The 12854-nt window shown below is 30.8% G+C and overlaps 1 protein-coding gene across 4 annotated transcripts in view; it reads right to left on the minus strand.

Moving 5' to 3' along the window:
- Nucleotides 1-920: 920 nt before the first annotated feature.
- Nucleotides 921-12854, minus strand: part of LOC117177347 (protein couch potato) — a 152664-nt gene continuing 140730 nt past the window's right edge. For all 4 annotated transcript variants that reach the window (XM_033367972.1, XM_033367970.1, XM_033367973.1 and 1 more), the window contains 2 exons: nt 8150-8354; nt 921-2271 (listed from right to left, as the gene is read on the minus strand). In XM_033367972.1, coding sequence (XP_033223863.1) covers nt 2239-2271; nt 8150-8354 — 238 coding nt within the window. In that variant the 3' untranslated portion in view covers nt 921-2238. The remainder of the gene's footprint in view (nt 2272-8149; nt 8355-12854) is intronic.

Here is a 12854-nt window from a genome sequence, read left to right on the forward strand (position 1 = left end):
TTTTTAACATTCAAAATTAAAGATTTAAACACTTGGAAGCTTTAACGACTCGCAATAATGAAACAAAACATTGGACTATTGGGGCTTGCAATTTTCAAAAGTTTAATTTGTTCAAAGTTTGCTATTTTCAATGATTGCGGTTAATAGAGTTTCAAATAAAAAATCCTTGAATTTTGAACAGATTTAGAGTAGTTCATTCTTACAGTCTTCTAGATTCAATTTTTATTCAATTTTAAATACAATAGTTGAATTACGAAAATCTTTAATTAATTTATATTTACAATAACTTTTACAATCAAAATTGTTCACCTCCGAACGCTTTTAATTAATTATTGCAAAAGCTCTCAAAACTATTCAAAGGGCTCTAAAAATACCCACTCTAAACTGAATGATTTCACACTTGAAAAAAATGACAAATTAAAGTTTTCGTACTTAAAAGAATTTCAAATGTCATTTAAAAAATTGATAATTTCAAGTGACACTAAGTTAATGAAATTTCAAGCGATTAGAAAGACTGATTCCATTTCGATTTCTCGATCCAGCGGCCACCCGGACAGAAAAATTTGTTTGGAGGAGAATTTTGCTTTGCAGCCGGGGATGGAGTCGAATGTTCCGCTGGATAAAAGATCGGATCGGGTCGGGTTTAAGTCGGATCGACATTGACATTAGGAAGTGACTTACGGTAGAGTTAGCATGACTCGACCAACAGGAAGGCACTTGGGCAAATTACGTGCCGAGTTGGCCGTCGTTCTAGCACACGGGGCACACCTCTCTATATATATCGCATTGTTAAAGAAAGATCGTTACGATATATGTTACTATTTATACTTGTAATTTTCGCTAAGGATCTTAACCCTATGATATGTTCGCATTCGTTATATAATTATTAGTTAATACTCTTTCTTGCTTCGCTTTTTCGCTTTTTCGCTATTTCGCTATTTCGCTATTTCGCTTACTCACACATCCACTTTTTCTCCTAGGACATTAGACTCTCCTTAACAAGATACTTCGCCTTGACGATGCTGATGATAAAACGTAAATACATGTTTTCTTAGGGCACCTTTGGTATTAAGCTTGATGTTCATGTTCGTGATCCATTTTTTTTTCTTCGAACTCACTCCCGCACGCGTATTTTCTAGGCAGACAATCTGCATCACTTTCCTTCGATAATATCACTTCTAAACGTGCATCTCGCACGATATTTATGTACAGAGGGACTCGCCCCTCCCTTCAATTTTCAATTATTTCAATTACTTTTGGGAAATTCAGTCAAGTAAAATATCAAGCGGAAACACAACATGTAAATTCAGTATGAAAAAATTCTCCAGCTGAGAAATGAGACAAGTTAAATTCCACAAGCTGATGAACCCTTCGGGGAAGAATTCGTATCTTTGATCAGAAGCATTTTTCAAATGTTTCCCGTTTTCCCAGGGGATTGTTTCCAGTGTATATCTTTGGTTTAATTAATAAATTTCTTGATGAGATAAGAATTAACGGGAGGTGGCGTGTCCCTGGGAAAAAATCGTAATACGCGTGCTGCTGCGCGATCAGATACTCGATTTACCTACAATTCGATAATAGAGTGTTATACGACGTGGTGCGGGTGTTGTGATTTTAACAGTGCCTTTTTACATACAAACGAATTTCTAACGGCTCTCGAGGCCGTAGGACGACAGTCATAATAATGTGAATCATAGCGTTCTAATGACGGTAATAGCCATGACGAGAATAATGAGAATCGAATTAATAATGTACCTATGCCTATATGCGCACTCGAAAGCTGGGTGCAGGCGAATGGGGTCGATGTCTTCGAAAATTGGGTCGTCCGTCGCTTTACGATTTTTATTTGTCGCTTAAAATAAATAATTGTACGTTGGCTGGCGTTGAGTAGTTCAAAAATATATAGTACCTACAAAACTTATAGGTACCTAGGATTCTCAGCCAGACCCCAGAAATCGTGAACTACGCCGTCGCTCCGAATGCACACAATTTTCCTAGTGACCGAGCCCCTTTGTTTCCAGGACGAAACCCCTTTGTGTGGATTTTCATTTTTTCTTTTTCGAATTTCGAATTCGTCTTGCCTTTCTTTCTATTTCCTGATAATTTTTTTCTTCGTGATCCTCGTCTTAGGGTTTGTTGTTCGTCCTCCTCTGCTTGGATTGGTCTCTTCTGGTCTCAACATCACAAAAAGCAGACTCGCTTTGGAATTCAGAAATTTACATTCCGTTGATGTCGATCTTAAGGTTGCCCGTTTTCTTCTCCCTTTGATCCCTGAAAAAGTAACAATTCTGTTAGAAACAAAGAACTTATTTCTGAAAGATTTGAATGCCATTTTTCTTAACACCAAGACAACACTTAGCCAAATATAATTTTTTTACAGAAGTTATCCTTTTGTTTTTGCTAGAATCTTTTTATTTACAGAAGAAGATTTGAATTGCAACACTATATATAATCTGGGATAACTTCTATAAAATGGAATATAAATATTTCATGGGGAAAATCAATCATCGGTGTTCAAGCAAAAAAAAACTTGAAATACCAAAACCCTCAAACGAATATTTGCATATTAAAACTTTAAAAAATGCAATTGAATTATAATATACAGGGTGACCAAACGTTCTAATTTATCAAGACATATCTGAAATTTTTATCGGTGTCAGGATTTTCTGTTTTTTTTTTTTTGTATTATACGTCCTGATTTGCGTAAGTGAAAATTCGCGATTTTTATTGCGCGGACCTAAATTTTGTTCACAATTTCTGTAGGCACAATCTCAATGTGACAAACTATAAACTTAACTGTTTCAATTTTGACTATCTTTCTTACTTGAAAATTCATGTATTTTGTTGAAAATTCGGTTTTCTTTTGTTAAAAATTAATTTTTATACTAAAAATATAACTATTTCATTTCTTGTTCAAAATTTATATTTTTTAGTTGAAAATTCCTGCTTTCTATCGCATATTCGACTTTTTTGTTAGAAGATTAATTTTTATGGTTGAAAATTCACATTTTTGGTCGAAAATACAACTATTTGGTTCAAAATTCATTTCTGTTGCTGAAGATTCATCATTATTGTTGAAAATTCAGTTTTAATTGATTAAAAATTAACTTTTAAATTACAAATTCAAGCATTTAATTTTATATTGAAATTTCTATTTTTTTAATTGAAAATGCATGTACTTGGTTGAAAATTCAAGTGCTTCGGTAGAAAAATAATCTATATGGTTTAAAATTCACTTTTTTTAATTCAAAATTCATAATTATAGCTGAAAACTAATTCCTTTGGTAAAAATGTAACTATTTAGTAGAACATTCTTCTTCTGTTTTGTTAAAAAAATAATTTTTGTTAGCTGTAAATTCATTTGTTTTTTTGTTGTTAAAGATTGCTAATTTGATTTGAAAAATCTTTTTTTTTTTGTAAAATTCATTTTTTTATAGAAAATTATTCTTATTGTTTGAAAATTGATCTATTTAATTGAACAATAATTTCTTTGGTTAAAAGGGTAACTTTTTGTTGGAAATTTGATTTTTTTATGGCGAAAAATTAATTTTTTAAACTGAAAATATAACTATTCCATTTATGGTTAAAAATTTATCTTTTTAGTTGAAAATGCATGTATTTTGTTGAAAATTAGACTTTTTGAGAGAAAATTAATCCTTATACTTGCAATTTGTTTTTGGTTGAAAATTAATTTCCTTGGTTAAAAATCTAACTATTTTGTTGGAAATTCGTCTTTTTAAATTCTTTAACAAATTTTAAATTCCTCTTTTTGATTGAAATTTAATTTAGATGGTTAACATTTTTTTAACTGTAAATATAACTGTTCCATTTTTGGTTGGAAAATTATATTTTTTAGTTGTAAAATCATTCATCTTTTTTGTTGAAAAAATCGACATTTTTGGTAGAGAATTATAGTAGTTTCATAATTATAGTAGGGAAAATAGAAGTGGAAGGGGATGAGAAGTGGAATAATGTCCTGATTTTCCGATTAATACATCTGGCCACCCTAATAATGCATATTAAATTTACCAATTCTCAATTTTTTGCAATAAATGAATAAACTATTACATTCAATGATAACATTGTGTAATTGATTATAAAATAATGTGAAATTCCAAATTAAAATAACGATGACATAAATAGAATTAGAATTGGAAAATATAAAATTTAATTATTCGCTAATGGATTTTCATTTTACGTGCAAGAAAAGCTTTCAGTAAATGTCGCTGGAAACTGTGAAAATAACTGGACGCAGCAGCAATTTATTTTTAAATATGTATATAATAGAGCTTCAACCATTTATATTTTAGAAGCTAAAAATAAAATTGAACTACTTTTGTGAAAATAACAAATGAATTTACGTTTAAAATAAAAAATATTTATAACAATCAAGTTTTTACAAAATACTAGTTGATAGTTATTTAGTAATAAAGAGAATGCTAATAAATAATAGGAAAATTTGAATTTAAAAAGTGTTATGGAAGCTTTACGTATTCTAGAAACGTTTATTGGAATTGCCTTGGATTTATGATTGCAAAATGGTCGTGGTTCGTTAAACCTAATAATGTTCACATTTCTCGGAAATTTTGTGAAATACTTCCTGCAGCAAAGACACAAGACTTTCAACTTTATAAACGGATAAATGTTAATTCTCATAGTATACAGAAAAAATCTACAATCTGATAAATACTTTCATTCATTCAATGTCGTTTCTGAAAAAAATGGAAATGCTGAGAAGAAGAGATTAGTTACAACTATACAATGCGACTACAATGAAATACAGAATAAGTTGTAAGCAACCTAATACAAAAATACGTGCATAATGATAGCATTCTGAAAGCAAATTAAGCCTAAAGGAAAACTTTGGAAATAAAAGGAAAATGTTATGTGAAAATATTACGTCTTATTTTCTACTACTTTTAATCAATTATAAATTTATCCAATAAAATGAAATAAAATTCTAAAATGGAAATAAATCGAACTAATTTGTATGAAGTAGCAACATTTTCAAGTAGATGCGAACCAAGGAAAGCAAAACGAACCGAATCCTTTTTTTAAATCTACAAAATTTATTATACTGCAAAAAATAACTTTGTTTATAGAAGTAAATGATATACAGATATACGTTGAAAGTTTATTTAAGCCAAGATATTCAGGTTATGAAAAATGAAAAAAGCCTTATTTTCCTCTTAGAAAGCGACGCCAAGACGCGAACGTTGGCTACGTAATTTTTCATCCACAAAGAATATCTTGGGCTAAGAAGCATAAATAAAATATAGGCATTTATAGAGCGAAGTTGAAAAGAGCGAAAGCTCGGCCATTGTCCCAAAATCGTAAACGAACCGGGGTAACATAAACGTCTTTTAAAAATGGACAATGTTTTTTTTAAGACAAAATAATGTTTTATGTGAATGGAAAAAATTTGGTAAGCAAAAAATATTACCTGTAGATTTTAACTTAAAATGGTGAAAAAATGCTTCGAAATTAAGTCTTCAAATAAAAAATTTTTAACTCGTTTTAATTCAAAATCAAAGGCTTCAAATTTTATTCATTTTCGAACTACGATATTTCACTTTTCAATTCTGAGAGAATTCAAATTTAATTTTCAATTTCACAGCTACCAAATTGGCTCTTTTCAATTTTTACAACAGTTAGACTGGAATGAAATTAAATTTTTTCTTCTTTCGAAATTCATAGCTTTCAAATGAAACATTGATTGAAAGATTTGTAAAAAAATACACCTTCCTTCAGAATTTAGATGCGGGTCGAATTTGAATGGTACTAATTTTTGAAAAACTTAGACTTGTGTACCTGCATTTTAGGGTGGGCTATTTTTTCGAATTTTTGAAATGTCGCCTCTCATATTCTTCATTCTCACATATGTTGTAGTACTCGAAGCGCTCGGGGGTGAAAATTGCTCCCCCCCAAATTAGTGTACAAAATACCCATTTAATTGTTTTATGTATCACAATGAAACCAACTGGAAAAAATTCTCACAATGAGAGATCAGAAATGAAATGTCAAGCCAAAAAGTTTAAAATATATATATATTATTCGCGATAATTACATAAAGTTTACGTATTTTTTCTTTTTCACGAAAAATAATTGTCTAGGAGAATAACAACCCTGAATTACATCTTATTATTTTGCACCTAAATAAAATGGATTTTGCACACATAAAAACCAATTATAAAAATTTGCTCATAGTGAGACATGGAAAATGTGATTATTTCAAAGCAAAAAAAATATAAGAGTCAACCATCATCAAATTATTTTTCATTACACAAGAAATTGCCAAACAAGAGTAAATTCAAGCCACGACATTTGGAAAACAAATTTTTTAATAAATATAAATTATTGGATGGAGATGTAACCAAGCAAACCCCACTTTTCGTGAAAATACCAAACAACCTCAACTTGTGATAGTTCACCCCAATACAAATTTTTCGAACATTTTTGTGAAAATCACATTCTTTATCGCTTTTTGTAAGGAAAATTTTCCATTTGGTTTAATTGTGAAATATGCCGCTGTTATATGTGAAACAATGAAATGGGTATTTAGTGCCCCAATTTTAAGGGACGATTTTCACCCCAAAAAAATAGATTTGGGCAAATAGGAAAAAACGCGCGTCGCTTCATTTGTAGTGTACTACAATACGTAGGAACGAAGAAAATCGGAGCCGGACACCTAAATATTTTTCCTTGTGATTCAAACCTTGTGTATGTTATAGTTTTATTACATTTTTTCTAAGTTTTTCAAAATTTGACTTTTTCTATATTTTCCAACTAAACTAAGTCAAACTTTATCCAAATATCAAATTTATAGTTAAGCTATAAAGTTATAAAGATGGTATTGAAAAATTTCAAGATAGCATATTATCAGTTCTTTTAAATAATGCGCACTGTCAAAAAATTTTTATTTTTTTAAATTTCCTATTGCACACACTAGGCTTTTTTTATTTACTTCAAAGTTCGTCTTCTGTTTCAATTTGGTACACACAAGTAATCCATTTAAAAAAATTAAGATGACCGCTATTTTGATTTTTTTAAAATTTGTGACGGCAATTATATTATGATTATATTTGACAAAGTTTTAAGATTTTTAAGATTTGACTTAATTTTCCCACTTTGTGGGCATCTTTTCCTCGTGTAAACTGACAAAATCATTTACATGCAGCTCAAGATTTTTGAACAAAACATTTCCTCCTACAGAATAAGGACCACCCTACTGTATTTTTTACGGGTTATTTTAATGATGAAAAAAGGAAACGCCTTTAACAAAAACAACAAACTTGTTCATAATAAAAAGTTTGTATAAATAATAGATTAACAGAATTTTTTCTAAAATAAAAAAATTCTTTAACAAGGGAAAATTATACACTGTTGATTTATTTTTATTTATAATCCTCCTAGTAATATGCTAAAGTATTAAGATGCGCTTCTTATCCATTCTCGAGAAAAAAGGCTTTAAAACATCCATGCTATTAAATTTATTTAAATTACATCCAAATATTTCTTTTTAACCATTTTCTCATATTAGTAAAATTAGTATTAGTAATATTATAATTACAATAATAGAAAATATATTTTATTTATATTCCATTTTTATATCATTTTATTGCACTATTTTGATGTATTTTATAATAATGAGAATTTTCACTAAAAAAAACCTTTAGTGTACTAGAAGTAGCAAAGATGGAAAAAATGGTTAAAAATTAATATTATGACTTGACAAAAAAATTTAATAGTAAATTGCAATAATTTCAGGCAGCAGGTGTCGAGCCTGGACTTGCCGGTTACAAACTCGGATTACGACCTGACCTAATCGAGAGTTGAAAGATTCGAATCGCACTCCATATAAAATGCGTGGATTTTTTAAAACCCGGTTTTTTCGAGAAAGGGTAAAAACCGCATCTTCTTATTTTAGCATATTGCAAATTTAGGACCGACCTATTGCGGGGAAAAGTATGAATCTAAATCAAATTTCGAAGGGTGCATGTTCCCTTTACAAGTCAAAGTAAGAGAGGCTTTCCAAATAAAGAAGCTTTTTGAAAGAAGAAAAATGTATTTAATATTGAAAAAAATGCAACACTTAAATCTCTTGCGGCTCACGTAGGTATAAGCCTATCGTAGACAGAGTGAAACCTACTTCGATCCAGAGATTTGTAAAGCCCACCTCGGCCATTTTTGACTTTGCATATTCGATTCGTATTGCTCCCCGGTCGGAGGAGACCAGAAGGGATCCTTGTAGCGTGGCCATTGCTTGGGCCGCGTAGCGAACGTCTTGATATTCGACAAAGGCCACTGGCGAGCCTCCCTTCGTGTGCATACGAAGCCGACAGAAACCAGGAAAACTGTGCATAAACAAGAGAAGCGTACAATACGTGCTCTAGTTAGTCTAGTAGTCTAGAAAAAATAATTAGGCTAGGTAGTCTTGTTAGTAGGTAAAAAGTAAAAACGTACACCGTTAAAAATTCCATTCAACTCTAAACACCTCCACTAGGGATTTTATGGGGGTAAAAAAATATAATGAAAAATCTGGTACAATAGACTCTCCTTTTAAAAATGCAGTATCTAGCACTAGGGTGGTCCACAGGACCAGGCACAACATTTAAATGAAATGGATTCTTGCCGATTTTGATCAAGATTGGTAAAAATGTAGTTCTCATCGTCTAGATGGAAAAATTCAATGGGCGTAAAGTCTGACAGTCAATAGTTTTTGAGTTGCAGACGATTAAATTTCAAATCATTTTAACAAACCTAGGTCAATGTCTTTAAAACGAAGATCAGAGAAAGAACTGTTCCCTTTAAAAGTTATTGCGCCCTGAAGGGGAAATGCTAAGGAACTCATGAACTTCAGACACATTTCATTTTTCGAAGTTATTCAGGGTAAAATTCTCATTTGTTGTTGATATTAAGCCAATGAAGCCAATATATAAGCTTGATGTAGTAAAAAATCCAACCAATGAAAACAAGATATGAGAAGTTTGTTGCCAATACATAGTCGGATAGTCGGTTTGGGTTCGTTTTGTTTGTGTGGGTTCGTACGGGATGGTTCGATCGAGTTAGTTAATTTAGGTTGGTTGGCTTGGTTTCGTTCATGTAGGTTCGTTCGTTCTGATTAGTAAGTTTCGGTTTATTTTTTTGGTTTGGCAGGTTCGGGTTAGTTGGTTCGGGTTGGTTTGCATTTGCTTAGTTGGGATTGGTTTAGCTGTTTTGGGTTGGCAGACTTGAGTGGGGTTGGTTTGATTTGGTTCATTTACTATGGGTTGGTTGGTTTCGATTAGTTTGTGTCAGATGGTTTTAGTTGGTTTGTCTGAGTTGGGTGGTTGGTTTGCGTGGGTTGGATGGGTTGGTTCGTTTGTCATGACTCGTTTGGGCATGCTTGCTTGCGTTAATTCCTTTGGGTTGATTGTGTTGAGTTGTCTCGTTCGGGTTGGTTAGTTTATTTCAGTTTGTTTGTGTTCGATCGTTTTGGTTGGTAGTTTGATTTGGTTCGTTTGGGTTCTTTAGGGGTGGTTCGTTTGGATGTTTTATTCGGGTTGGTTCCTTCAGGTTATTTCGTTAGCAACGCACTCCCCATATCTTAGCTCCATTGGCTAGATGTTGAATACATTCTACTCACATTTTGCCTTCATTGGCTGAATATTGTCACATCCTGCCTTCCTTTGCTGGATTTTGATTGCCCGCTCATATCTTGTCTTTATTGAATAAATGTCAACAACAAATGTGAAGTACAATTCGAATGAAATTGAAAAATAATCAGTGTCTTGAGCTCATGAGTTCCTTAAAATTTCCCCCTTAGACCGCAATAACTTTTCTTTATAGAACATTTCTTTCTCTGATCTTCTGTTTTTAAGATACTGGCCTAGGGTTTTTTTTAGATGGTTCGAAGTATAACCCTCTATAACTCAAAAACTGTTTATTTTCGAACTTTATGCCCATTAACTTTTTCAATCTAGTCGATGAGAACTAAAATTTACAAAGTTTGATCAAAATCGAAAGGAATCCATTTCATGTACATTTTGTATAAGGTCCTTTAAATCTGTGAAAATTCGTCTTTCGATTTTTGGTTATCGACCCCCCCCCCCCCAATTTGTTTGTTTACCGGAAAAGAAATTCCCTATTTTTTAAAATCGTTAAACAATAGCCAGTGTTCCCGGGTTTTTTAAATCAGCATGAGGTTTTAAATGGGAAAACCTCGGGTAAAAAAAATGGAAAACAGAAGTATTTAATATCAATTTATGTAAAATTCATGTTACAGACGGTATTTTTGGGAACTTTTTCAACATGAATTATTTTTATTCGATAGGTGACAAGTTTCCAAGTATTTTTAACTAATTTTGAATTGTTTAAATAATTAATATTTGTTTAAACTATTTATCCCCCTGCCAATCGTGCAAAGTTTCTATTTTTCGGAATAATAATTAATATCTGTTTAAACAATTATTTTCCTCTGTAAATCTTGAAGTTACTATTTTCTAGAATTAACCATGCATTTAATGAATGTTAATAGTGATAGTTTTTTACAAAGACGGTTTGAGATGATCTAAAATTCTATTGGTTTAAACGATGTTTCCCCCTGCAAATCTGGAAAATTTACTATTTTACGGAATTAATGGTACAGGTGATGAACGTTAAGATTGATACTTATTGTGAAAGACAGTTTGAAATTATTTAAACATAGTGCAAGAAATTTGAGAAAACTCGAACTTTCTTCGACTTTTCTATGAAAAGTTTTGTCTTTAATTTCAGCAAATGTTAAGTTTTACAGATGTACAAGAAAAAACATTGTTTAAACAAATGAAAATTTAAATAATTGTTAACTGTCTTTCAGAAAATATATCACTCAGCATTCATTTAATGCGTTGTTAATTCTAGAAAGTTGTAACTTTTGAAGATTTTCAAAGGCAAAAACTGTTTAAAGAAATGAAAATCTTTTAAATAATGGCCAAATATCGTTAAAAAATATATTATTCACAATATTTGTTAATTTTGTCATTAATTCAATACAATAATAACTTATTACGATTTGCATAGAAAGAATGGTTTAAGCAAATTATAACTGTTTAAATAATTAACCTACTTTATAAATAAAAAAATGTACTTTTCAAATTCATCAACTGCATCACTTATCCCGAAAAATAATAACTTTTCACGAATGACAAGGGGAAAATGGTTTAACCATATAATAATTTTTTAAACAATTCAAAACTATTTTAAAAATACTTGGAAACTTGTAACTTATACAATAAAAATAATTAATGTTGAAAAAGTTTGCAAAAATACCGTATGTAACATGAATTTGACATAAAACTGCTATTTTTAATTTTTGGGGGCATTTTCCGGGCACAATTAAAGGGGATTAGGTGGGTAGAAATTAAAAGTTATTGGGCGAAAATGATTCCTTGGCTATTCTTTAAGGTGAGACTAAACATCGATTGAGAGAAAGCTCATAACAAATACTTATTTTTCACATTTTTGAAAAAACTGAGCTTTTCCCAATTAAAATCCCCTGGTAATAAAAAAAACCCGAGGGTATGTATTGATGTTGACCAATTTAAAAAAATAGGAAATCATTTTTTTTAGAAAATGAACAAACTGGGAGATAGGAGAGATCGATCACCAAAAATCGTAAGTCAAATTTTTGGACCAGTCTAATCCAGCACACCAATACACGAAAGCAATGCATTATTTTTTCAAAATTTTTAACAACAAAATAACTATTTTTCAATTATTAATTACATTTTAAGAATTTGTCAACCCTTTATAATTGGGGTGGGTCAAACAAAAAATTCTAGATTTCGAAAGCGATACAATGCAAAATAGTGGCATGGTTACCCACGCTCGAAAACCATGTTTACACAATTTATTGTTTGCATAGTTTTTCAATTTCTGTAAATAACAAACCTTTTTTCGGGAAAAATTTAACATTTGTTTAATAGGAGAATTTTTCCGGTTACTTGAAAACTGAGCATGTGCAGGCTTTTAGCATAAAAAGTGACTAGAAAAGATACGATTAAATAACACATTTGGACAATTTTCTGTAATTCCAATTTCGATTCCAGGGTCTTGTTTGATTTTTTATTTCTAATGTATTTCTTTATGTTAAACAAGCAGACACATGCTTAGAAAAATTTTGAACCACAGGTTATAAAGATAATTTTATATTAAACCAAAATCAAAATTTTAAACATTCACTGCATTTCTAATTTCGACTCCTGGTGACTCTTTGCCATTTTTTTTGTCACTGGAAACTTTTCAAGTATCCGAAAAAATTCTTCTACTACGTACACTAATGTTATTAATTGTTTCCGAAAACAGGGTTAACATAAATAGAAATTATCTTGGAGTTGAATAATTTATTTATAGAAAAGATCAAAAACCCCAAATTTCTTTCAAAATATATCATGTTGGTGACTAAATTTTCATTTTCTCAGCTAAGGTTATATCTAAAGTTGTGTTCGGAAAAAAGTATCAGCTGCAAATGCACTTCCTGTATAGTATATACAGTACCTACATTTTTAACGGTGTACTCAGAAAACAGTGCTGCACATTAACCCGAGAAAAATTAATTCATTATATTTTCAAACATACTGGAAATAAATTAATTTGAATGCAAACATTTCTTTACAAATCTCAGAAGAAAATAAAGTACAACACTGTTGCTGAAAATTTTGCAAGGATGGTTTTAGCAATGAACCGTGAGAAAAAATCGAAAATGTGATTTCTGGGCCAGGAGAATAAAATTTAAGTAACGAGATTCACCTCTAAAAAGGTTTTAATCAATTTTCCTCCGAATAGCAGATTTAAATTTCATTCAAGAAAATGAAATTGCCATGATGAAAAAACTC

This window comes from Belonocnema kinseyi, chromosome 7 (assembly GCF_010883055.1).
Source record: "Belonocnema kinseyi isolate 2016_QV_RU_SX_M_011 chromosome 7, B_treatae_v1, whole genome shotgun sequence".
NCBI classification, from domain to species: Eukaryota; Metazoa; Arthropoda; class Insecta; order Hymenoptera; family Cynipidae; genus Belonocnema; species Belonocnema kinseyi.